Genomic DNA, 27,353 nt, shown 5'->3' on the forward strand with positions numbered 1-27,353 from the left:
TGCCCTTTTGAAAGAATCATCGATGAACCTAACTACCTAGAACATGCATCCTCATAACCAGATAGAATTACAAGGATGAGCAGGGAGGGGCAAGGAAAACGCTGGGTGTGGAGAATCTGTGAGACCCTTAGGAGATCCTCCTCTTTGTCTGTTTCCCACAGACAGCCCTTGGGTGTCATTCACAAAGCACACAAGTCACCCATTGTGTGACTAAACAGAAGATGTCTACACAACCAATGCATATTTAAAAGCATATTTTCATATATACAAATGAGAAATAAGAAAGTAAATGTAATTGATACAGAAAGGATTGTCCTAGCTTTTTCACCCGAGGCAGTGGCTCAGCTAATAGAAGCAATAGGAAAAGGGAAGAAAAATTAGAATCTTTTAGCTTTTTTATCTGTCATAAAAATTTATCATCTGTTTGGTTGTTTTCTCTTAATTTTTTTAATGGCTTAAAATTTTCAATTAAAGTATCCCCTAACCAGATGCTTTCTCCTAAATATATATATATATATATTTGCCAACATATTCAGTACTCTGAAAGTCCGTAAAGATAATTTGTTGGTGATGACAGCTTAGGTTGACTGTTTTTTTAAGGATTCTTTTCCCAAGCATGTATTTTGAAGAGAATCAGTAACTGTGTGACATTGTTGCCCGTGCACAGGACTTGCGCAGAAACCAGAAGAGGATAGCAGAGCTGAATGCCACCATACGGAAGCTGGAAGACCGGAACACCTTGCTTGTTGATGAACGAAATGAGCTGGTATGTGAGCTTTTGCACTGCAGACAGAGGAGGTTGAGAGCCATGGGGAAAGGCAAAGAGGGGGAGGATCCAAGGGTAAAGCTGGTCATGAACATGCCTTGTCCTTCCAACAGGCCTGTCACTCAGGAGGCTGAGGAGGACTTTTTATCCTAGAATAAAATAGTAATTTAACAATAAAACGTAATTGAAATTACGTGAATACAAAATCACAGCAGAGGTTGAGGCAGCAAGGCTTGTAGGATTCTGTGTAATGCTTCTGTTCCCTCCTTTGAGCACACAACATGTGCTTGGTGACTTACCTTATACACAGTGAGACTTACCTTGTAAATGAAATAATGTCTGTTATGTCTGTAGTCCAGTATTTGACCAGGTTGAAAATAGTGAAGTACTGAGTCTAGGAAGAATTGGCAACTTTGAATTGATCCCTTTATCTGATTGTCTACTCTGTGGTGATATCTGTGTGTTGAATCAGGACCCTGGCTATTTAACCTGTTTATATTCCTACTTCTCTGCTTAAGGATGAGGGTGATAAATTGAACTCTTGATGGGTTTTTTTATTCCTGAGCTAGAAATCTTAATGCACTCCTTTCATATCAGTTTAGCCAGCTTCAATGTTCTTTATGTCATAATTGCAAAATAGATGTCAAGATTGCAAATTACAAGTATATTCATGTGTCTCTCATGACAATTATTAATTGCTATTATCAATCCAGTTGAAGCGTGTCCGAGAAGCTGAGAAACAATGTAAACCTCTTCTGGAAAAGAACAAGTGCCTCACGAAGAGAAATGATGAACTTATGCAGTCTTTGCAGCGCATGGAGGATAAACTCAAAGCAGTCACTAAAGAAAATATAGAAATGGTTGGTACTGAAGAGCAAAATGATTATTACTGGGGGATCTGTGTGTTGGTGGCCACATCTGCATAATGCATGATGTATATGAATAGAGAATATGCATTATATATAATGTGTAATACTATTGCTAAGATAGAGCCATGTTTTGGTCTGTATTATTACAGATTTACATACTATAACATTGTGTATTATGCATACATGGGCAATATATTTACATGAATGTATAATCCCAGTTAATTATATTTTCAAAGTTAGAATATTGAGTGTCAATCATTTCAAAAAAACGAAAGAGGAAAATGTTATATCATTGAGGCATGTCCTACTGTGCTATTTTTTATCTGGAACTCAAAAAGGAAGCTGTTAAGATGTTTTCAGCCGGAATGATGTTCTTACATCATGTACACGTTCCTTTTAGAGCTGATGATGACAAAGTAAATTTAAGGTATGGCACTAAGCACATAAAATCTTTCCATAAAATATATGCGTGGTAGGTGGATATGAGAAAGGAAGAATGGTGGTGTTTAAATTTAGTTAGGGCTATACGTTTCCCATGTCAGGGCCAAATGAAGCGGGGTCAAAACAGTTATGTTTGTATATCGTTCAGATGGGATTGCCTTGATTATCAGTCTGCTTCCAGGCCCTATATTCTGACACACGCACTGATGTGGCTTTGGCATTAATGAAAAAGGAGGTGGATGTTCTAGGCTGCCGGATGTAAGCTGGCAGACTGAGACGACTTGTGTCCATGGACCTTGCCCTGACCTGTAGTAGCCACCGTCCTGAGCAGGCAAGTGCCCTGCAATGGGAGCAGCTTTCCTGCTGATTAGGCGGAGGTGATCAGATTAACTTTCCTGTCCCACAGAAAACAGACTTTAGTGTTACACAGTTAATCCACTTAAGGACTCTGCAATTTACCCGTGCCTAGAAGACAGATAAACTTATTGCAGGTGTCATGGGTCAGAATTATTCTCCCACAGCTGTGGCAGTGCGGATCACAGTCGCTTGAAGTCTCCCACAGTAAAGAGAAAGGACTCGGGAATCTGCATGCATTAGGCATCAGTGGGCAGCACCACTGGTGCATATCTGTGGACACAGTGTATACGTGCTCAGTTAGCTCCCTGACATTTGCTCTTCACACTATGGATGCCCAAATCACGAAAGCTGTTGGTGGCTAGAGCAGTTCTCACAGGTTTTAGCCATCTTCTTTCCCACAGGAGCAGGCAGGATATTGAGCTGTGATTAAAATAGATCTGTTATCACAGTTTTTGCCTTTCCTCCTGGTGTGACTGGATGCATGTCTTTAACATGAGTAAAGCAGCTCCATTGCCTCACTGTGTACAGTCCTACATTGAATATCAGTAAGGACATGAGGTCGTGAGAGTAGATACTATCTGCCTACCCACTGGACAGGTTCAACTCTGTTTGCCACACGTGGTGGCATCTTGATGCATGGCCAAGGAAGGGCTACGATATGTGACCTTTAAGGCGTGGAGAGGTGTGTTGCTACATGGTAACTAAACAGCTAAAGCTTTGTTGTTCTGGTTGAAGAACTCAGCCATGCTGTGTTATTTTATTGTTAAGAAGTGCTGATGGACATGAATGAAAAAATGGTATAGCTGAAGCATATTTAAAGGTCTGTATAGCTTAAATGAAAGGTGATGTTTAGTTTTTAACTGAAAGGTGGTCTTTTAATTGCTGGATCTTATTTTATCTCTTTTATCTTTTCTTTTTACCACAGAGAGAAAAAATAACATCACATCCTCCTCTAAAGAAATTAAGATCTCTCAATGACCTGGATCAGGCTAATGAGGAACAAGAAACGGAATTTTTAAAGCTTCAGGTCATAGAACAGCAGAACATAATTGATGAGTTAACAAGGGTATGTCCAGAGCACAAGGAAATCAGGAATGATTGCTGTGTACAGTTTACCGCTGATAGTATTTTTTCTTATAACTAGAGGTCTGAGCATTAATACCTTACGTGCTTTTAACATCTGCAGATGTTTAGCTGTAGGTGTGCATATCTGTAGTTTACTGAATTTGTAGTGGAGCATCAGCCCCTACAACTCAAACCATAACATTGTGAATTGAGCTCCAGAAAGGAATGCAGACTAAGAGCTGTGGAGCTTGGCAAGGTACCTACATGTTCACAAGGCAGGACTGTGCTGAGGTGTTTTACCATTATAACTAAGTCATGCTTAAAAAGTTCCCTTAACAGGAGGCTGGCCCACAGTGCCATATCATGTGCTGGAAAAGCTTGTACAGCTAGACAGTAGGTTTCCAGTTCTTCTGTCATTTAATGCTGACAATTCCTTTGTCAGTGAACTTTGCATTATGATACTGAGGAGAAGGAGAAGGATTCCAAAACAGGCTGTTGTCTCTTCCGAGATGTCATTGCTAGGAATGGTGAGATCGCCACTCCCATCATTTAATGACTTCGAGACAGGGGCAGCATCTCCTCATCATGGAAGGCAGACAGCCTCTTATACAGTGCCCAAATCCATGCACCAGGCGTCCCAGTGATTTTAGAGGGTGATCCATCAGCTCCTATTGTTTGACAGCTGCTCAAGGCAAATGCACAAAGGCGTTTTTCAGGTGGTTTTTAGGTGACACACTTACAGATTTGGATATGAATCCTCCCTTCTACCTGCAATCAGATTCCTGTTTGAACATATGGAGAGAGTCACTGGAACTTCTATTATTTATTTCCTCCATGTATTTGGCCATCTGTCAGCTTTAAAGAAGAGAAGAGAGAGTAACTTTTTAATCTTACTTTCTAGGACAGGGAGAAACTCATTCGTCGGAGAAAGCATAAAAGGAGCTCAAAACCAATCAAGGTAAGATGAAAAATTGTTTCTTATTTACAGTATTCAAGTTGGCTGTGTAGGAAAACACACTTTAGCAATCTGATTAAACAGAGCTTTGTGGATTATAACATCTGCTTTAGTGATCAGGTTTATAAATTCCTTAGTTACTTTGGGAGAGCTTTTAAAATCCACTTTGAAATTCTGTTAAGAGCGTGCAGCTATTTTATTTTCAGCAAAATGGGGCTCCTGTCCAATTCATTGTCCTTCCCATGCCCACCCCCCCACTCAGTAGTAATAATGGTCTTTCCATTTGGTATCTATAAGTATGTTCTCAGGGTCTGTTATGCTGAGAGGTATTAGTATTATCAGAGACCTTCCCATTTTTTTTCAGCAATCTATTTTTCACAGCACATATGGGCTAAAGCCAAATCCTTGTGCATCTCTATTCTTCAGGTGGAAATTTCTGCCTGAGATACTGTGTCATTCTCTCCTGCTCAGTTCCACATGCCTTTCACTAACCTTTGTATCACTCTGAATTAGGTTAAGTCCAAAGCTGGTACAATTTACAACAATTTTAGAGCTGAGTAGTCAGGAGTGGTTTGCATAGCTCCTTTATCAGCTAGATGTGAAGCATGACTTTGCAGCATTTATGTCCCACCTCCAAAAAGTGGAAATATGGGTTACTTGGTTGCACTCAGTCCTCCAAGGACATCCCTTAGTGTGTCAGGCATGTTCTTTGAAAGTCACACAGCATTGTCTATACACTGGGAATTTCAGACCAGTAAATCCTAGCTGTGTCATCACATTGTTTCTCTGTGGGTTGTGAAATGGTGTACAGCAGACACAGCAAGGACCAAATAGTATTTTCATCAGTAAATTTTATTTCTAAACCAGAGATTATAACATTGGAGAATATGGCAACTGTTTTCACTTGACAACACAATGAGCAAAAATTATAATATATGCAAAAGTTAATTGACATCTTCAGTACATGTTTTTTTTTGTGATTCAAACTCCAGGTTTGGAAGGTTTTAACCTGTCAGCAAAGTGAAAGATGTTGCTAAGAAGAAGAGCATCTTAATTGCTCATTGATCAGTTTGTCTTCAGAATTATCCATAAGCCGAGTATTTAAATGCTCAAATTGGTACCCTGAAACCAAGCCTTCAGGGTCAAGCATCTGTGTCTTCACAGGACACATCTCACAGTTTTCATTTAATTTAATTCAGCTACGAAATTGGCAATAGGGAGGTGTCAGACATACAGCCAAACTGTGGAGCATGAGCAATTGTTTATAATGGGTGCCAGTTACTGTAGTCCTGGAAAGATGCAATAAAAGTTCCTTCACGTTAGTTTTATATTAGCATAGCTTTCACTCATATGATCCAACAGCAATATCAGCAGGAGAAGCACCTGGACATTAAAAGTATCAGCAGTGTCTGTGAGAGAAGAAGGAGGGCTGCCTATTCTACATGTGTTTCTAGCCCTTATGGTGTAACCTTTGCACACTACACTACACTTTGCATGTTGATAGATGTCTTCTGAAGAGCTTCTTGGTTTGCAAACAATTTTCCTGCCTTCCTGCAAGGGCAGAGACTTTTCCTCTGGCATGTTGCTGCTCACATTAGGTTTTCCAAATAGACTGAGACAGACCCTTAGAAAAATTAGTCAGCAAACTTATTCTCCACCAGCACAAGAACTGATCTTCAATGGGTTTCCTTTGAGTTTGCGTGAAGATGGTAATTGCAGGGGTAGCCCACTGTTCACTTTTCACACCTCATCTTTTAAGTAACTAGCAACTCCCCCCTCTGTTTACATGAAGGTTCAGAAATCACACTTTTCCTTCTATAGAGGCATGTGGTGGATACGGTTTTTGGGTATGATGATGATTCTATGGACTCTGAAACATCCTCTGTGGCCTCATATAGAACAGACAGGACACCAGCAACCCCAGATGATGATCTGGATGAGGTAAGATCTGACTCTTTCCACAGACAAGTTACAGGTTTTTAAGAGACACCTTTGAAAACAAGCGCTCAGGCTCTCAAGAACACTTGGGTTTTTATAGTGCATACTGAGTGATAAATACTTTTTAAGTTTGACGTTAATTTTGATTACTCATATACTAAAATGCTGAGAGTTTCTTCCACAGTATAGTCTGTAGAGTCTTTGGTATGACTACCCTGCAATTTGAGGTGTTTTTTTTTCCTCTCCTCTTTCAAGGAAACATATCACATTTCTTGTAGCTTAAAGACATATCAACGAGTTATAGTGAATGGGATGACATCATACTGGTGACCTGTCACTAGTGGGTTTTTGCAGGGCTCCATCTTAAGCCCTGTGTCCTCCAATTTCATCATAAATTACTTGGACACAGGACTGGAAGGGATACTGAGCACGTTCTGCAATGATACAAAATAGGGAGGAGCTGTTTACTCCATCAAAGGCTGGGAGGCCCTGCAGAGAGACCTCGATGAATCAAGAGGGCTGGGCCATCACCAACCAGATGAAGTTCAGCAAGGGAAAGTGCCAAATTCTGCACCTGGGATGGGGCAACCCTAGATCTACAGATGGACTGGAGAATGAGATGCTGGAAAGCAATGCCTGGAAAGAGACCCAGGGGTTGACAGAAAGTTGAATATGAGTCAGCAGTGGCCTGGCAGCCAGGGGGGCCACCCATGTCCTGGGGGCATCAGGCCCAGCATTGCCAGTCAGTCAAGGGAGGGGATTGTCTGTTGTTCTGCTCTGCTCTGTGGTGGTCTCACCTTGACTATTGTGTGCAGTTTTGGGTGCCGCAATATAAGAAAAATACTAAATTGCTAGAGAGTGTTCAAAGGAGAGCAACAAGGATGGTGAAGGGCTTTGGGGGGAAGCTGTATGAGGAGCAACTGAGGTCACCTGGTCTATTCAGCCTGGAGAAGAGACTAAGGGGCGACCTCATTGCAGTCTACAACTTCCTCATGAGGGGAGGAGGAGAGACAGACACTGATGTCTTCTCTGTGGTGACCAGTGACAGGGCCTGAGGGAATGGCCTGAAGTTGTGTCAGAGGAGGTTTAGGTTGGATATTAGAAAAAGGTTCTTCACCCAGAGCGTGACTGGGCATTGGAATGACCCCAGGGAAGGGGTCACAGCACCAAGCTTGACAGAGTTCAAGAAGTGTTTAGACAGCACTCTCAGTGACTCTTGGGGATGGTGCTTTGCAGGGCCAGGAGTTGGACTCAATGATCCTTGTAGGTCCCTTCCAACTCAGCTGATACTGTGAAATAAATGCTGTATAATCTCCCCATTTTTTAATTTCAGATCACAGCAAGCTCACTGTGATCCAAAACACTATTTGAATCAAGACCTGTAAAGCAACTACTGTGCTTAACAAATCACTTTTGCTTTCTTTGCTTTGACAGTGCTTTGCTCTCCATGGCTTAGACATGTCCCTTCTTATTCTTCAGGGTTTAGCAGCAGAAGAGTCAGAGCTGCGGTTTCGACAGCTGACAAAGGAGTACCAGGCCCTGCAGAGAGCGTATGCACTGCTGCAGGAACAAACAGGAGGGGTCATAGATGCTGAAAGAGAAGCCAGGGTCAGTATTTGTTTGCGAGTAACAGTATTTCATTGCTGTCAGGACAAGAAACCCCTCAAAGGGACATACAATGGAATGGTGCTACATACAGCATCCATAACACTGAGAAATGTCTGTTCACTCATTTACTGAGTACATTTTGAAAGAGAGTGACCATTAAGAATGAACACAATCACTCAGTTTACAGGAAGCTGTCCTCCACCTGAACCTGAAAACTCTGCAGTCAGGCAGGCATGCCAAAGCAGACAACTCTGCAGCCTGACACAGAATCACAAGAGTTTTCTCATCATTTGCCTAGGTGTGATGGGAGTTGGGTTTTAAAGGCAAATGAAGGCCTGTGGGTTTTCACAAAGGCATACATTGCGCCAACTTTAGGAACATCTGAATGTTTCTAACAGATAAGTGCAAATTACATTTACATTTTAATATGAGGCAGGCTACAGTAAAACTTCCAAGGCTAAAAATATTGTCCCTCTAATAAAACAGTAGAATCATTCAGGCTGGAAGGAACCTCAGGCAGTCTCCAGCCCAAAAATCTTGCTCAAAGCAGTTAGCTGTGAGATCATACCAGTTTTTTTAGTATTTAGTTGAGTCAGCTCTTGAAGAACCCCCTGGCAGTTAAATTTGCCTCTTCCCACTACCTGTTGCCACTCTTATCTGCTAAGCACTTTTTTTGTAATTTAGGGATTGCCCCTTATGAGGGTCTTGGAGCAGAGCACCCCAAATACCTGAGCTTCTGTTTTGCTGCTCCAGAGCAATCCGATGCAATGGTGGAACGGGCTTGGGTGGGGAGTTGGGGCAGATCCACCACTCTGTTCTCTTGTGTCACCTGTGTGCCAGTCTAAGGGGTGGCACAAAACATCACCAAGTCAGAATCTTTCTAATGGTTGCTCACTCAGTGGAACTGACAGCATGAACCTTGGCTCTGCTGGTTTTGGTTTCCTTTCAATACCAGTCACATTGCTGGTTTTGTTACTTTTAATGTGGTGTTTGACTTCAGGCTCAGGAGCAACTTCAAGCTGAAGTCCAGAGGTATAAAGCCAAAATTGAAGATCTGGAGAAAACTTTGGCTCAGAAAGGGCAGGTAAGTAATTCTTGTGTGTTTTTTCCCCTATTCTGTATCTTACCCACTCTGCTTACAAAATACCAAGCACAATTTCAGTATAAACTTCCATGAGATGTAATGTTGCCAGTCAGTAAACATGCAGATCTGGCAAGTTCAGAAGCCTTGCTACACCTTGGTAAACTTAAAATGTTGTTCTGTAAAAGACAGCTTGTTCCTGTAGGATGTTAAAGCCTGAATATTGTGGCTCCAATGTTCAATAAATGTGCACAGCCTTATGGAATTTGATTATTCTGTAATACTACTGCTTCATTCAACAGGACTCACACTGGGTGGAAGACAAGCAGCTTTTTATTAAGAGGAACCAAGAGCTTTTAGACAAGGTACATTCCAAAGGTTTGCATGTTCACTCTGAAGGGTTATCTGGATGCTGTGAGACATCTTAAGGGTTTAGATTTTGCACAGCCTATGCTACCTCAACTACTACTCACCAAATACATTATGATTCTTGTAATAGTCACACAGGTCATGATTTTACATATTTCTGTTAGATAGAGAAAACGGAAGCAGAAAACAACCGTCTGCAACAGGAGCTGCAGGATGCGCGAGACCAGAACGAGCTGCTGGAGTTCCGCAACCTTGAGCTGGAGGTGATGGATGCGCTTCTTACAGTAGAGCTGGTAGAAAATTAAATGACTGCACTTGCACTGGACACCGGCTTTAATCAAGGATTTACACAAGTGTTGTAGCAATAAAACAGAGTAACAAATCAGGCCTAGCATTTTTAATTGTGAGCTGAAGTATGTCAGCTCTAATATCCTGGAAATAGTAAGCACCATACCCAGCTGGTTCACTTTAGCCTGAGCCAGGTGCCCAGTGTGCACAGGTATGCTTAACTGATTAACATGAGTGTGCCTCTTAGCTGCCACACCTGTGGGTAGGATTTTTCTAATACTTGGAGATGCCTGTCTGTCCATGTATGAGTGCTGCTCCTTTTGCGGGCACTGGACACATTCCCTGTTGAGCAGCTCTTCCATGACCTGCAGTGGGTGCAAACAGTCTCTCAGGTGACACTGGACATTGGTGCAGGAGCTTTAGAAGCCTCTGCAGGACCTCAAGCTCCCTCTTCCCAGACTGCCTCTAGTTCCAGACTCTTCTTTGGAGCTCCAGCCAACCAAAATTTCACCTGCTCTCTTCCCCAGTGTAAGATGGTTTATTTTTTATTTGTTCTTTTCAGTTGCTGTCCAAGGGCAAATACATTTGCCACACAGAGCCCTTCCTGGTTCTCATAACTTAATGCTGTTCAGACTTGCCCCTTATTCATAGAACTGTCCTACAGTTTTACCTGACAGCTGTGTTTCCATATGGCAGGGAACTGAACTGGTCAAATGAATTACATATTCATAAACCAAAAATGTGTGTGAAAGTAAAGTCTAATCTTTACTTCCATGCTTGCCTGAATACCTGAAAGGAATGAGAAATAGCATCTTAAATTTTTTTCTTGTCTTTGGTCCTTTAAAACTGGACAAATATTTGTAAATTTTAAGCAATAAAGGTCTATAAATAGCTATGTTGATCAGGTTTTTTTTAACACATGGTTTTCCACAGATGTTAGAATGTACAGCATACCAGGATGAGGAAAATATGTAATCTGAGTCTCCCAATATCTGAAGTCAAACACCTGTTTCTAAAGGGAGTATTTACAATCATGTAGAATTGTTCAACACTTAATAAAGCAAATCACTTGAATCTCAGCTAGGTAACAGCCTTTCCACAGCCAGTTTGCAAATTGACATAATTTATCAAATATTTTCCTGTTGAGCAGTTACCTTGGATTTAGGATCCTGTCCCACTTGGCTCACTTGTTCAGACTAGGTGTACATGATTCTTTCCTTGGCTTATAGAATGAAGAGCTTGGCTTTGCAAGCCAAGCATGATATAAACAGCAGCTATGGCATTCTCTATGTGCATCTCCTTCATTCTAATAGATTCTCTAGCATCTTTTCAATTAATTTGCAGGAAAGAGAGAGACGGTCCCCACCATTTAATCTCCAGATTCACCCATTCTCAGATGGTGTGAGTGCTCTACAGATCTACTGCATGAAGGAAGGGGTTAAGGTAGGTCAGTTGTATAAAGGAGTGCTTCTCCCTAAGGAGAAGTGGGAGGAGTGGTGGGTGCTGCCCATATAATCCATTACAAATAATTCCACTAGACTTTAGGTATTTAAAAATGGTCTAATGTAAGAGTGTAGTGACAGACGCAGTTCAATTAGACCCAAAATTCTCTCCATAATGATAAAATCTGGTTCAAAGGCAATTGAAATCAATGTGTGATGCATTTCCATAGGATAAAACAAAATGGCTGACTTCCATGTTGTTCATAGGATAGATGGATATTGCAGCCATGATAAAAGGTGGATGCCATGCCTTTACCTTACTCTCTCTTTGCAGGATGTCAGCATCCCAGACCTTATAAAGCAGTTAGACATCCTAGGTGATAATGGGGTAAGTTGAAATGGGAGATATTTTGTCTTTACAAGCTGCATTTTGTACAGTGCAGTAAGTGTTATGTATAGTTATGACTGTTTTCAAAGATACTTGTTAAATTATGCATCTGTTCCATACGGGCAAGAATTATCAAATTCCCTGTGGCTTTCTAAGAAGGCATAGCTGCCCATGTAAAAGAGATGCTGTATCTCTGGCCAACATTAGATACGTCTTAAAAAAGTTTATAAGAAATAAAAACAAAGGATCATTATTGTCTATTCATGTGCTGATGTAGATCAGCACTATTTTTACAAAAGCTTTAATGGAAATTCAGCTTTGTAAAACTAGCATGAAGACAAACAAATGGGTCTAATTTTAGTTTACATTTCTCTTAAGGTGTAATGGAATGAATGATACAATTAATCCATATCATGTAAAAAGGCAAAACTAGTGGTCTTCTTAAAATAATATGTGAACAGAGACTGAATGTTTCAATGGAAACCAAATACTCAGTAGTACAGGTATCCTCTGAAAACTGTAGACCTTGTTTGTAGTCTGGATTGTCTTTGTTCATGAAGGAAACTGCTGCCAATTTTCCTCTTTCCTGTCTTTCTCTTCACAGAATTTAAGGAATGAAGAACAAGTGGCCATAATTCAGGCTTCCACGGTATTGTCCTTGGCAGAAAAGGTAAATCACATCCTTGCTTTTCTCACGTGTTATCTAAAGCCTCATCTAACACATTTTCTGCCCTGTTGTTGTCATTAATATCATTAAACTTTCTGCTGTTGGGAGTATTCCCCAAATAAAATAAACTGTGCCAGCACAGTCCCAAACACCTTGCTGAAGCAGCAAAAATAATAAACTGAGCTGGCCCAAGCTGTGCAATAGAAAAAACTACAAATACAAAAAGAATATGAAACAAAACTTGCAATTGAAAACCGAATGAGAAATCATCAGAAATTTAAGCTGTAACTAGATAAAGTTTGGGATTTCTAAAGCTTCCAAAAGCATCTGTATGCCAAAATATCACTGAAAGTATGTGTCTATATTTCTTGTTCCAAAAATTAGGAAGAAAGTGGGGGGTGGTTAAAATTGCTTTCTAAGGCTCAAATGCAGCACACAGATTTCAACATGACAGCTTCCAAGGGTTCTGCACAACAATGCCTCTGCTTCAAACAGAACTGCCATAAAGCCAACTAAGGTATTTTTGAAATGCTATAGACCCATTGTGGGCCTTTATGCATGGGGTGGAATGGGTTCCTTGTCCATCAAAGGGTGTGTGCTTTTCCATCTTCTGGTGACCCAGCAGTGGTGATCCTCTTGCTTGCTTCCCTGCCTAGTGCTACATGCAGACATCATGGCCTCTGTCACAAACAGCCTCAAGATGAGCCCAGCAGCAATAGGCTGCTAAAAACAGACTAACAAGATGCTGTACATAGCCCATTTGCCACTGCTTGTGTGCTAGAAAACACAGCAGGTTACAGGTCTCATTGTCTTCTCTCCAGTGGATCCAGCAGATTGAGGGAGCTGAAGCTGCTCTGCATCAGAAGATGATGGAACTGGAAAGTGATATGGTAAGAAAACTTTCCTTATTACATGTTTTAGGGACACTGATTGTGTCATACTTACTTGATGTGCCAAAAAATAACTAGGAAAGTGTATTGACAAATGAACTATGCAGCTTTTGTCTGATTATTGGTGAATCCATAAAATTGTTCCTGGTCCAGTTCCCATGCAGAATAACAGTAACAGAAATAGTAAAAGTTTAAAAAATGCCTCTCTTTCTACGAGGATGACTGTTTATTAACAAGTACAGAGGGTTCAAAGGTTTCTCAATAATTTTCAGAGATGCATGCATTGTTTGTCTCATAAGATTCACAGCCTAAACATCAGCTGTTGTATTGCATTTTTTTCAGGACCAGCATGTGAGAAATTGTTGAACTGAATCATAACACTGTTGGCTTTCATTACACACTAAGTGTGTAAAGTTAGTACCTTACCCTGTTCTTATTCTAGTTAATGGCAGCAGCCTACAAGATGAACAAACATAACTACAAGAATTAGACAGCAGTAGTGGCTTGTTTTGTTCCTGTGATATGTCTGTACTTAAGTCTGTTCAGCTTAAGGTGGACTGATAAGATAAAGCACAGCAGCTGCTCCCAAGGAATGTGAATGTGAAAGTATAGTTAGTTCCTCTTTAGTTCCATCCACTTTTACACCTCTTCAAAAATAAGAGAAGGCACAAGAAGAGTAATTCCTGATGCTAGAGGAAGTATCTTTAGAAAAATCACACAGAACACCCTAAATGTCACTCCTGAAATGCCAAGCAGTACGACTGAAGCCAACAGAGAGGATAGATTTAGTTCCATGTATATCAGATGTATTCACTTACAAGAGCAATCTACAGCTATTTGCCCTTCCTTCTGTTCTAGCTGAGTCAGGTATTAATAACTCTGCTGAATATCAGTCGAAAACCAGTCTTCTTGTCCTGCTGAATTAGATATCTGTAAATGATTTGATAGTATTTGGAGTAAAGTATTTGGAGTAACTAATTTGTTTTTCTGTCCAAATGATCCTTCATTGTAGGAGCAATTTTGCAAAATAAAAGGTTATTTGGAGGAAGAATTAGACTACAGAAAGCAAGCTCTTGACCAAGCGTACATGGTATGTACAAAGGAAATTCTGCAGCACATACTGGCCAACTCTACAATAGCACACAGACTTTTCTTGAATCAGCAGAAGAGATTTTTGCTTTTTGTTAGTACTGGGTTTTTTAAAATTTGTTCTTTCCTCATTCTTCTGAGTACTAGCATGCAATCTGCACAGCTTCAACACAATAGCTCACCTTTTCATGTCATAAAAGGGCACATCTGCTGAAGTCTGGAACTCCTGTCAGTTTCAGGCAGATATTGCTCATTAATATCGGCTTGTCTAGCTGGAGTTTTTTAGCGCAACAGGTGGAAATTTTAGAATTGGTGAAATAATTTACACTTCAGATAGGAACATTCCGTCCAACTCTTAACTCCATAAAAAAGAGTAGAAGTGAAGGATATCAGTGAAAGTTAATATTAAAATACTTTAAAAATAAAAGTTCCTATCCTTTTTTCAGAACATAGAACCATTTTCTGAGTTCAGTTTTTCACATTTTTGCACACTTGAGCACAGGGACTGCCTCTCATGCAGGGGTCTGAATCTGCCACCAATCCCCCAGTTTCCAATGTGGTTTAAACCATGTTTCATCTCTAACTGACTTTTGGTATTGCATCAACCAGAGGATCCAGGAGCTTGAAGCCACCTTGTACAATGCTTTGCAGCAAGAAACAGTGATAAAATTTGGGGAGCTACTCACTGAAAAACAGCAGGAAGAGCTGAGGACAGCAGTAGAAAAGCTAAGACGTCAGATGCTGAGGAAGAGCAGAGAATATGATTGCCAGATTCTTCAGGAGAGGATGGAGCTGCTCCAGCAGGCTCATCAGGTAAGAAGAGGAAACCACACACATGTGGTATCTTCTCAGCCTTTCTTTGTAAGAACACAATCTGAGCTCAAATCTAAGCAAGCTGCAGGCCATGAGGGAGCCTGGCATCCAGCTTTTTGAATTGTCTCTTACTTTGTCTTTTCTGAGCATGCAAGCACACATGATACTAGCTTGTGCAAGATTGTTTTGGCATATTGTGAGTTTTAAAATTCTAGCCTTAAGTTTTCATCCAGAATTCTGTCTGCACAGTTCTAGCTTTGTAATAAAAATGGTCATCCCTAGTTACTGGACTGGGCATGAGAGAAACAGAGTAAATACTGCTGGCTCGTATGGCACAGGAGAGCTGTCTGTTTTTCCAGATACTACTTGTCCCTCCCAAGTGGGCATTTGTACTTTTCACTGCTGAGATAAGGTACTGCATTTTACCTTAAAAGACTGATGTTTGCTGCTCTGCAAGCTGTGAGGTCCCAGAGCAAAACGGCAAACTGTCACAGCACATTGAATAACCTGAAAGCTGCACCATGAAACAGATCTGACTCAGACATTTATGGGAGTAAGAGAAGAAGCACATCCCCAGTGGTTACGGGGAATTGGCTCACAGGAAGGCTCTCACAGTTTTGCCTGATCCTGAGTTGGGCACTTGAGACTGGGTCCAGCTTTTGATACCAGGCCTTTGCCACATAAGAAGCTTCTTGATTTTAAACATGCCAGCTGCCCCGAGGGACACTGCCCTGAGGGACACTGCCACAGCAGTTTTGGCTTCTCAGAATGACTCTGAGCCAGCCTCAGTTGGAAGTGGCTGAGAGGCAAAGGAAGGAGGAGGTAGCCAAGCAATAGGACAGGAGGCTGTGGGCAGAAACTGTTGTACAAGAGGTTCCACCTGAACATGAAAAAGAATTTCTTCATTGTGCGAGTAACCAACCACTGCTCAGATTACCCAGGGAGGATGGATAGTTTCCTTCCCTGGAGATATTACTTATCAATCATTGATACTAATTTCTAGCATTTAAGGATCCAGTTACATATATGCAGGATCATATTTTGAGCAGTTGCACACATGGTAAAGCTGTGGTTTGGCGGGATGAGTGGATCGAGTCACAGTATGACACAAGATTGTCCCTGCCACAGAAATGGATTTGTTGATTTCTAGGGTTTTGGCCCTTGGAACATTAAGCTACTTCTTCAGCGGGATAGATTTACTGAGAATTTAGTGTATATGCTTTCTTTTGTGATTTCCAGAGGATCCGAGATTTAGAAGATAAAACTGACATCCAAAAGAGACAAATTAAGGATCTGGAGGAAAAGGTTGGTTCTGTTAGCCTTTGAAGCACGCTGATTAACTTTGTTTTGAAAGTAGTCATCCAGTTCTCTTGAACTATATGACCTTTTTGTTCTGCTCAGTCAGCTGCACCTGCTGGTGTTGGTCCACTGTCCTTTTTTTTTAATTTGTGTCAGTAGATACAGAGTTTAATCTTAAAACACTACATTACATTATGAAACATGTTATGGTGAGTGTTTGATATAGGTGTGTGTAGGTACTATAAACATACATGTGTACATATATATAAGTTTATATTTATGTATTTATAATCCAGGCTATTTCTAGCATGGATTGCAGCCACTGTCTTTTAACACGCTTAAAAATACCACACATGCTATTCTTGTTATCTAGCTTTATGACTTGTCAACCCATGGGGTTATCATGACGTGATAGTTACACCTCAGGCTTTCAATATGGTGCCAATTGTAATCCATCACCAAAATTATTTGGATCTGTTTTCTAAGCCTGGGAGGTGGTGTGGTACTTACAGAAGTAATGAGGAAAATAACAGTGTTTTCTGGATTAATAAATATTCTGTTCTACAGAGTGCAAAAATAATTCTGATGCTTACAATGCCATTATCTTTCATTTTTACACAGTCTTATTTTTCTTCTGCAGTTTCTATTTCTGTTCTTGTTCTTCTCTCTTGCCTTTATTCTTTGGCCTTGATGTCAATGTGCCTCTTGGAAAGGTAAGACTGTTTTATTTATTTCCTCAAAGCTAGCACTTCTTGCACAGACCGGAGGATCACATCCTTGTGTGTTCTTGTGGATGTTTGGAGTCAGCGAATACAGCAGGTTGTTGTTGATTTGCAATAGTTCACAGTAGGGGATTGTTGTACTGCCAAGCTGCTGGTGATATTGTGCTATTCATAATTGTAAAAATAAAAGCTAACAAGGAATTTCACAGTATCAAAAAGCCAAGGGAATTGCAGGGGAAATTTAATGTTGATGTTTACAAAGGGATGCAGATGGAAAACAGTTAAAATAACCTCAACTGTAAACACATTCTGAACTAACACTCAGGAAGGAGATCAGGATTTTAAACAAGTGTCCAGCAGCAGGAAAAATACAAAGAAGGACAAGGAAGAGTGATCAACTGCTGAAAGACAGGAAGGGAGAGATAGAGAAATGGAAGGATTTTTCTGGCTCAGGAAGTGACACTGCTAATAGGAGGTATTGGAGAGGTCTAAAAAATTTGTCATAGAATGGATGGACGGACAGACAGACAACTTGCTATTGTTCACTGTCTAATACAAACAATTACCGTGTGATAAGCTTAAAGAAACAAAAATTCATAGTTAAGGGTGCAGGTGGTAAAGAAGTCTGTCACGGTATGCTTAGCAGCTGAAAGTTCAGAATTCAAAAGGTAATGTGAAGATGGGGAAATAAATCAGAGAACTGTAATGGTCCCATTTTTATCTGTGAGCCACTTCCAGAACAAGGATGCTGGGCTAGGACAATTTTTCTTTTGATCCAGGATAACAAAGTAGAACATAGCATAGAAAACATGATGTTAAAGTCTCAAGAACATGTAATGACAGCATAATTTTCTGATTTGAGGAGAGACACATACCATTAAATTTCTCAGTCTCTCTTGGCTCTGGCTTCAGCTGTGTTAATGAATAATTCCTCTGCTCTCCACTTGATACAAGCTGAGATACAGTTGTGTGAAAGATGTTCTGCCATGCCCTTCCACCATTTGTACCAGCTCATTCTTTGTTTCCAGATACAATTCAATGTATTGATTATAATTAAGTGGCATGGGTATGTTTGGTGGGTTTTCCTTTTCCCTTTAAGGAAAAGCCCCTGCTTTGTGTTTTGTTTCAGCTAGATCAAAGCTTTCATTTGCAGTTTTGTGCTGATGCAGAGACAACTCTCAGAATTATCCACATCAACTGGAATCCACTGTGTCCTTTTTTGGCCAAACCTCAAAATGAATGTTTCCATGGGCTGAGGCAGCAATTTACATGGAGGTTGGCTTGAACGGGGAACAACCCATAGAGAAGAATTAGGAGAAATGCAGACAGATCAGTGATCACAGCTCTTGTGAACAGGAGTCAGTATCATTATCAAGTTGCTGCTGTTTCAAACATACTGCCTTGATCCAGTGATTATGAAACACAATAACCTATGACTGCATACTTAATTGTGTTCCTCCTGCAGGATTTCTGAGAACCATGGTACAGCATAGTATGGCTGTGAGATGTTTTAGGTGTCTCTGACTGGTGGTAGTTTGACCACAGAATCATGAGTCTAGAACAAGCAGTCAACCTAGCGGAAGATTCCAAATAAAGAAAAATATTGGATTTAAGGTGCACCTTGAAAAATCACAGGAACCTCTAGTGATATTTATGAGAACCTGCCTGCATGATTTTTTTCCATTTGCCTGTACTGTTGTCCTTTTTTCGTTCCTGTCACAACTAAAATAAGGTCCTTGTGCAGCATATGAGAAAAACTTGGCCAATAAGAGGTTCAGAGTTTTCTATATATACAGTTTGCACCTACATTTTCCACCAGTGTGGGTACGGCATTGGTTGTCTAATGAGTATTTGCCTCTTCTAGTACAGCTACAGAATTGGTGAGAAGCTTTTATGTCCTAGTATTACCAATACAAATCTGCTAATACCATTTGCTGATAACACTTAGGTCCTTTTGGCCTAATTTGAGGGCAAGTATTGGCTGGTTAGAAAAACTAATAAGATGCTTGAGGTCAGAACTCCATATTTTTCCTAAGTTCTAGGAGGTTTGCTATTTTTCACTTGGAGTCATCCTGCCTCCATGGGCTGCTGGGTCCTGTTCAGCTCTTGCTCTTCACGGAGCTGTTGCACACCTTGCTGTCATGTTCATTGAACAGGACTAATAGTCAAAACAACATAAACATTTCTGTGCTGTCTTTAAGGCATACATGACTGTCCCAGCTGCACAATTGACTGATGTCTTTGCAGGGGAATTTACGTGGATCCGTTAGGGACTGTGTCAAGAATTCACTTCCCTCCTCACACCCTTTCTCTCTCCACCCTCCACCCCCCATTCTGGCCCAATCTCCTTCAATGGGTTTTTCTCTTGTTTTACATAACATCTAAGGTTTAGCAGGTGTAAATCCCTTTGAGATCACTTTGTTGAGCCCAGGAATGCTGCTCTAAGTACAATGCCAAGATGAGTTTCACTCATTGAAGTCACTGTTGCTCCATAATGGCTGGTCCTGGAGCACACAGGGTTCTAGTTCCCCATAGAGAAGATGAGAAGCATCAGCAGGGGCTGAAATGTGGGTTACAGCTCCATAAAGCCTTCCTAGGACCACCCAGGAGGTGAAGGGTTCTTTTGCCTTTCCCATCCTTCTTTTACATATTTGGCTTGATGAACATCAGGTAGGGATCAACAGGACAGATTACGGTGAGCTGAGTGACAGAGGAAAAGAGCCGTGACAGTGGTGGAGATACAGTGATTTAGAGAATCGACATTGACTCTGAAGGTGGAAAAATCTTACGGGTGAGGTGTGTGTGGGGGATATATAAACTCAATGCTTTTCCAGAGGATCTGCACTGCTGTGAACTCCCTTGAACTGTAAAGACAGCTGCAGCAGGCCCAGCATCACAGCACGCATGATACCTGTAGAGTGTTTTACCAAGGCCAGTCACTCCACAGGTGCAAAGCATCAAGTCTTGTAGCAGTTCCTCAAAAACAAGGTAATGGTAAGCTCCTCATCCCCTGCCTTCACCCCTGCATTTTCCTCTATGGGATCCTCTCCCTTCAGTACCTGAGGGGAAATCTCCAGACACAGGCAATTTGGGAATGGTGTTGGCAAGATGGAGAGGGATTTTAGCAAAGTCATATTCTCCAAGGCTGGAATACATGGAATCGGAGAGAATAACTAACATTGATTTGTGTTGCCCATTTGCGTTAAAAAACACCTGCCTACCCGGGTGATTTAATTCAGCAAAGGTGAGCATGGCATGGGGAGTGTGCCATCAGCATTTCTTCTTACAACTATTGAGCTGTATGTTTTGTCATATGTATAGTATACTATATATATATATACTACAAAATTCCTTTACTTCTACTGGATGCAAGTGAACTGTCGTAGCCTTATCATAAGGGACTTCATACAGATAGATCCCTGACAAAACAAACAAAAAGCCCAGCTCATCCTGGGGAGCCACTTGATGGTGAAAAGTCTTTGGTTTTGTTCATGCCTTGGTGCAGGTTTTTCTTTGCCAGAGAGAAACCAGGAGAGAGAAATCCACAATGTGGTCACAGATGATACCTTCTGGTTTCCTTCTCACCCAGAGTGAACACTTGACTCAGTGCTGTACTGCAATAACAAAGGACAAGAATGTGCAAATGAAGGAAGCCATGTGCAGCAGATACAGTATCCGGACCAGAAGCTCTCTGATTCCTGTTTATATGGGATTTTCCTACCTGCATTTTCTCTGTGCTTGTGAACATATGTATTCACTTATTTGTGATCACACAAGGAAGTGTGGTCTGTGTGGACTTTGCACACAGTGAATTTTACTATGTAGGCTTAAATGCTGAGATAACAGACAAAATATGCCCTTTTTTCCCTGGTCTCAAACCTGAGAACCAAAGTTACTTTCTATAGGTAGGGTAGGCTTTCTCAGAACATCAGCAGTTTCTGTTTGCCTCGGTGCTGCATTAGCCAAAATTCCGGGCTTGCTCTGACACCCCAAGGATATTGCCTGCTGCCATGGCTCTTGTTATGGGTGAATTGTAGGCAGCTTTGGTTCAAGAGTCATTGAAACTTATGCATACTACTCATGTGAACATGCCCATGGGGACTGTTATGCACCACAGGGTTGAACTTCGTGGGGTTTAAATGGACAAGCTTATCAAAATGCACAGAATTCTCACAAGTGCTTTTCATGCAGACAAAACCAGTTTCACACTGATAGCTACAAGAACTAGCCTTTTCAGCTTCCTGATTGATATATTGATTCTATCTTGGCAAATCTGGCATAGGTAGGTAGAGGAACTTAGAAACTTGTACCTTATCTGATACAGATGTTCTTCTTTTTTTTTTTTTAACTTTTAGAGTGCCCGACCACACAGATAAGTCCTTATAAAGGCAAATGCTTCCACCCCTCGATGAAGAGAATATTGTTTACACCTATTTTCAAAAGTATAAAAATGAACAACCTGTAGCCAAGACTGCAACCACCTTGTATTTTAAAGCCATCACTCAAAATTTGTTACCTGACAATTCCTGTCTAAAGCTATGATATATGCTGCATCTAATGAAATCCTGTATGTTGAAATTACAAAAGGGGAAGAAAAATAAACTGACAACCCACATCACCTAGGAAGAACTTAAAGGGAAGGGACCACTTTCAGCTGATCAAGTCAGTGTGTCTTGGGCATGGAACCAAAGTTACAATTGAAAAATCTATTCCTGCTGTGCAGGGCAATCATTTAAATGTTACCCTGTCATCTGACAAATGGATCAAAAATGAACAGATGAGAGTAGGAGAAACTCAAGAGAATGCTGACAACAAAGTGTTCAATTTGAAGTATGTGGCTTTCTCGCTGCAGGGACTCCTGCTCTCCTTCTTTGGTTTTAACCTCAGGAACAAATGACAGCTGCAATGTGGAAGGAAGAAAGGAAAAAAACCCCAGTCTGTGTTACTGCAGGGTGGGCAGGACAGGTCGCCATGTTTTGTGCTTGAGATCGTTACACAGCACCTCCTGCCTTGGCCAAGGAATGGAAGAAGAGGATGAATGGCATAAGGAAGGTTTCCAGTGGAGTTGAAGCCTTATCTCTTTTCACCATCCCTCCATGAAGAACAGCCTGTCTATTATCAGATACTTTTCATACTCTTTAAAGACTGCCATTGAGATAATAATGACTATACTTGGTTTGACTATAGAGTAACCACTGAATTGGACCTACAGAGTAGCTTCTGAGAAAGAAAAGAGACGTTGGAGGACAGGGCAGGGAGGAAAGCTAATCCCCTTATCCATGTGACATGATTCACAAAGCATCAGCTTCCAACTGTTTTGTCCCAGCTTGGAAAAAATGTTTTGGTTCAGCTTGTCAACTGACTTTGTTGGCTTCCTGATCAATGATACATAGACCAAAAATGGGGAAAAACATTGTGAACACAACCTTATTAGAGATAAGAAATATTGCTAGTCTGTTTAGATTTTTCCACAGTTAAGAGTAACTAAAAGCAGTTTTCATTTGAAAGCATTACTTACCTCTGTAATCATGAAGCCTGGAATCCAGCTGTGGTGCCTCCCTGAGGTCATAGGTCCATGCACCCATTACTTTGTCAGAAATGTAGGTCCATGCACCCCAGCAGTCTTTCAGAAGAGTACTCCCTGAGGAGCATAATGCCTGCAGCAATCACTGTGAGAGTCCTGTGCTGAGGGAAGGAGTGCAGCCAGCTGCACCCACCCTCCCTTTCTCACTGGTGGGCTGACAGTACACTTCTCAGTGCCTCTGGTTTCATTTTCTGGGGAATGGAGTCCCCGCCTGTTCAGACTTTGGATTCCTGTGGCCAGGCTCTGTCTGCAATGGAGCCTTAATTTTAACTGGAAGAAATGGATTTCTGTACTAAAGACTAGAAAATTAAGGGCCAGAATACAGCTTGTGCATTACTTACACCTTCAAAGCAGGGATCACATGTACGAACATCTTACGCACATCAGAAACTTTTAAAGAGCTTTCGAAGAGTTTTTCAAAGATCTCTTTTGGTTGCCTGTTTACTTTTACAGACAAAGCAGCTGAGGCACAAAGCAGTAAGGTTACTTGCCAGAGCAACTCAGCACATCAAAAGCAGTTCCTTAGCCATAGGAGGGAGGAAGTTTCTCTAGTATCAAGGATGCCTGCCCCTCACAGATACCTTTTTTTTTTTTGGGCCAGAATAGCTTTTAATCAGTAATGTTCATTTGACTAACTGCATTGCAATTCTGGGCTCAGTTTCTCCACAAAGACTGCTAACATCCTTATTTCTTGAGTGCCAGGAGATAGTGTTAAACCGTCCATGGAAGATTAGAAGTTATTAGCAAGTGATTTCTTTCCTGCTCCTTAAAATTAATTTAAATTATAGAATGACCACATCTTCTTGAAACACTGGTTCAGCCAAGGGGTTTGCTGAGTTCTGGCACCAAGCTGTATGTTTGCTGGCTCATTTTAAAGAAATATGCTTGTAGGTAGATACATTACATGACTGCAGGCACATTGCGTGTCTTTTTTTTCAAATTCCTTTCTCTAGCAGAAGACTGTGAATAAGGTTGTGCTTTCCATGAGCTAGCAGTTCAGTCCTGAAGCTCTGGAGTTAGGCCCTGAAGAGTGGTCCCACTCCTGTGACAGCTGGAGATTACTGAGCAGCTTAACAGCAGCTCGTTAGCTACAGAGGGAGCTTCCTCTCTGGTTGTTCCTTCCCACCTCACTCTTTTCTCCTCTGTTGCAGCATCAGGTAATTTCACACCTTCAGGTGGCTTTCCTCAGTGTTAGGGCTGGCAGTTAAAGCACTGAGTTCTTGCAGAAGAATTAGCAGGTCTTGGTTTCAGTGATGGTGCAATAACTTCCACCACTGGTTTGGTTTTAAAAAAAAATCCCTAGAAACATTTATTTCAGGCAATCATACAGAAGGTTTATGGCACAGTTAGAAATACACACTTTTACAACATACCTAACTGGTCTTGTGGCAGGCTTCATTATTTAGACTCCCTAAGTCATGTTATCTTATTTAATTTCTCTTTTTTTTGTCAAATTTGCCCTCCCTTACTCCTGTGTGTATACATATGCATGCAGGTATTGCATTCCCAAGGGTTCAGGGTGGGATGGGGGCTGGTAGTCTGACTGCAGCAGACCTGGATCTGCAAACTTTTCAAAGATTGTTCTTCCCTCCAGGGAGCTGAACTACTACTACTTTACTCTCCTTGCAGCATAACACATGCCATGCTGAAAACACACATGCTGATGCGAGTTAATGCGAACTTTCTGCTATCAGCTAGATAAAAATGAGTTTCATGTCTGTGTGTATATATATATATACACACATGTATCTATATGTATATGAACATATATATACATATATATGCATATACTTAGCAATTCCCTGTTGTATATAGAAATTATTGCTGTAGTTTACAAAAGTATACTTTAATCTAGGCATGGGGAACTGAATCCAGATTATTCCTCCAGGTTTAGTTTCACATCTCATGGGCAGCTAATTTTTTGATTCTTTTTTTCTGGACCCTTCACTCTCCTTGGACTGTTAATCCTGGGTTTTCTGCTGATGTTCATTGAAGCAAAGGATTGAGAATCCTCCCTCAGATTAGTTACTGTAGCCAACCTCACCTCCCCAAAGCCAACAACAAAAAGAAAAATCAATTTACTGCAGCCTTTGAGGGCAGTGAATACAGCCCTGGATCCCTCCCGTGCATCCCTTCAAGGCTGTTCAGGAGTGGCAGCACTCCAGGCTATCCATCCTGCCAAAGCAGGAGGTGAGCCACAGAAGGTAGTACAAATCAGCTTGACCACAATTTGACTTCATTTTTTTTTTTCCCCCAGTGACCAAGTTATGAGACTTTGAAGACTGTTTTTTGAATTTAAACACTTCAGATGAGGGTCTGGTTACGTGAGATGAATTTAGGCAATTGGGGTTGCAGTAAGGAAATGGTACTTCTTGCAGTGCTACCAGCCTGGCTCACAGGTCCATCCTTTCTTACTGATGTGCCTGGAGGACAACGGAGAAATTTTTTTTTAGGTGTTGTTAATCTTCCAACCACCTACCATTATGTCAGTGGGAAACATCCTCTGAAACCCGAAGCTTTCAGTTCTATGGCATCCCATGAGGATTGTCCAGGCCAGGCCCTCCTGACATGAGCAGGGCTCAGAGAACACACAAATGCTGCTGGTGATCCAAAGGGTTTTTTCTTCCCCTGCCCTCTCTCACATCAGCACCTCTGTGGTTTTATATATATACTTTTTGTTCCAGATTTTTTTGGTGTCTATTCCAGAACAAAATTGTAAATTACTTGCAGAATGACCCTTTGATAAACACTGGACATGTACCTGTACTATATGTATTAACGTGTAGGAGAGAATCCTTATTGTATGTAAAGTTTTATGAATGGTTATTTTTTAATTTATGTATTTAATATAGGATTCAATGACCTCTGGTGTTTTAGTTTGTATAAAAATAAAACAGCAGCATTTTTAAAAAAAAAAAAAGCAACCAACACTGTACGTTCACGGAGATATTCAGCATATCTGGAGCTGGTTCAGAGGAATCACGTTCAAGCTGAGTTACGGAGGCACATGCTGGGGCGCGGGGGCTGGGACACAGCAGGGCTGGGGGGTACGTGGGGTGGGGAGCACACCGATTAAAGAGTGAGCGAGATCCTGGCGCGATCACTAGGAAAAGGGACGGCAGGTAGCGGTCCCTGCAGGGGCCAAGGGTGAATTTACTGCTGTTTGCCAGGCCTGTGCAGAAACCAAAACGTAACAGCAAGCTGCTGCCTTTCTGGAGTCCGCGGCGCACGGCCTGGGAGCTCTTGAAGGCTCTTGCCGCGGGTTGAAATACAAAACAGCCGCCGCTCGCCGCCTTCCGCTGGGCCCGGGCTGAGGCGGGGCCGGGGCGGGGCTGAGGCGGGGCCGGGGCGGGGCTGAGGCGGGGCCGGGGCGGGGCTGAGGCGGGGCCGGGGCGGGGCTGAGGCGGGGCCGGGGCGGGGCTGAGGCGGGGCCGGGGCGGGCCTGAGGCGGGGCCGGGGCGGGCCGGGGGCCGGGGGCCGGGGGCCGGGGGCCGGGGGCCGGGGGCCGGGGGCCGGGGGCCGGGGGCCGGGGGCCGGGAGCCGGGGGCCGGGGGCCGGGGGCCGGGGGCCGGGGCTGAGCCGGGGCCGGGGCTGAGGCGGGGCCGCGGCCCCGGCCGCTCTCCGCGCGTGCCGCCAGAGGGCAGCGCGGGAACACCGGGCCGGGACGGACCGAGCGCTTTAGGAAGGCTCGGTAGAAGCGCAGGGACGTGAGCGTAACCCTTGGAAGTGACGGTGATCCCAGAGCCGTAACGGCGGTGACCGGCTATAGGGGCGCAGCTGGCTCCCGCTTCTGTTCGCGGGGGTCAGCGCTGCACCTTCGGACCTTGAGAAGCTCAGATTCTGGATTTGCCAAACAGCCCTTTGGGAAGAGAATTGTCAAGAAAATCTTAGAAAGTAAATGGGAAGCACATTTGGAAGTGCAAACTTGTAGCCAGGTATTTATACCTCTCTCATCCTTTTTGCACTCAAGAAATCTAAGCTGAAGAATATCAGATTGTTACAGAATAGCCCAGTACACTAATGTATTCTTTACTAAAAAAATCCCAAACATTATCTTTCGCAAGATCCAGTCCTCAAGAACTGCTGTTCGTATCTTTAAAGTGCTCTTAGAAGACTGAAACGCATTAAATGAGTCTGAAACACAGAAATTTGGATCTAGATTTAGTTATCTACTATTAGAGAGTTCAAATATCAGAGAGTTCATTTCCCTTGCACAATAATCTTTAAATAATGAATGAAGCAAAGAACTTGAGCCAAGCAGTCTTGTTTCCTTTGACTGGAAAAAAAAAATGGAAGGAGCATTTAATATTACAATACACTAACTTAGAATTAAAGATACACAATATAAAATAGATGTGTGCTACAGGGCCTGTGGAATGAGCTCAGCTCAGAAGGACTTTGAGGATCCTCTCTGGATAAGGCTGTGCAGCTCATTTGCCTATACAAACATCCCTTACATCAAATGATGCGCAACACAGTAGTTGCTCAGTGCCCAGACTAGGAGGCATTCACTTTTCTAAAAATCTCTAATAAAATTAGAAATGTATTTCAGGGAAACTGCTGGTAATGGAAGTTGGATCAGTAGGGGTGTAGAAAAGCTCCTGCATGAGCTCCTAGACTAAACACCTGCTGGAGTAGAGGAGGAGTACTTTGCCATCGGAATGAAGACACAATGCAAGAAAACCCACATCCTGTAGAGATACAGCTCAGAATGGTAAGCCT

The 27,353-nt window shown here is 42.0% G+C and overlaps 1 protein-coding gene across 2 annotated transcripts in view; it reads left to right on the forward strand.

The window, feature by feature from the left end:
• The window catches only part of JAKMIP2 (janus kinase and microtubule interacting protein 2), a 38,421-nt gene extending 12,926 nt beyond the window's left edge, over nucleotides 1-25,495 (forward strand). For both annotated transcript variants that reach the window (XM_054642974.2, XM_077186594.1), the window contains 18 exons: nucleotides 668-766; nucleotides 1,480-1,626; nucleotides 3,359-3,499; nucleotides 4,400-4,456; nucleotides 6,275-6,394; nucleotides 7,871-7,999; nucleotides 9,000-9,083; nucleotides 9,383-9,445; nucleotides 9,614-9,712; nucleotides 11,082-11,180; nucleotides 11,514-11,567; nucleotides 12,172-12,237; nucleotides 13,056-13,124; nucleotides 14,137-14,214; nucleotides 14,823-15,026; nucleotides 16,266-16,331; nucleotides 16,966-17,038; nucleotides 21,403-25,495. In XM_054642974.2, coding sequence (XP_054498949.1) covers nucleotides 668-766; nucleotides 1,480-1,626; nucleotides 3,359-3,499; nucleotides 4,400-4,456; nucleotides 6,275-6,394; nucleotides 7,871-7,999; nucleotides 9,000-9,083; nucleotides 9,383-9,445; nucleotides 9,614-9,712; nucleotides 11,082-11,180; nucleotides 11,514-11,567; nucleotides 12,172-12,237; nucleotides 13,056-13,124; nucleotides 14,137-14,214; nucleotides 14,823-15,026; nucleotides 16,266-16,331; nucleotides 16,966-17,016 — 1,626 coding nt within the window. In that variant the 3' untranslated portion in view covers nucleotides 17,017-17,038; nucleotides 21,403-25,495. The remainder of the gene's footprint in view (nucleotides 1-667; nucleotides 767-1,479; nucleotides 1,627-3,358; nucleotides 3,500-4,399; nucleotides 4,457-6,274; nucleotides 6,395-7,870; nucleotides 8,000-8,999; nucleotides 9,084-9,382; nucleotides 9,446-9,613; nucleotides 9,713-11,081; nucleotides 11,181-11,513; nucleotides 11,568-12,171; nucleotides 12,238-13,055; nucleotides 13,125-14,136; nucleotides 14,215-14,822; nucleotides 15,027-16,265; nucleotides 16,332-16,965; nucleotides 17,039-21,402) is intronic.
• The last annotated feature ends 1,858 nt before the right edge of the window (nucleotides 25,496-27,353 follow it).

This window comes from Agelaius phoeniceus, chromosome 15 (genome assembly GCF_051311805.1).
Source record: "Agelaius phoeniceus isolate bAgePho1 chromosome 15, bAgePho1.hap1, whole genome shotgun sequence".
Taxonomy (NCBI): domain Eukaryota; kingdom Metazoa; phylum Chordata; class Aves; order Passeriformes; family Icteridae; genus Agelaius; species Agelaius phoeniceus.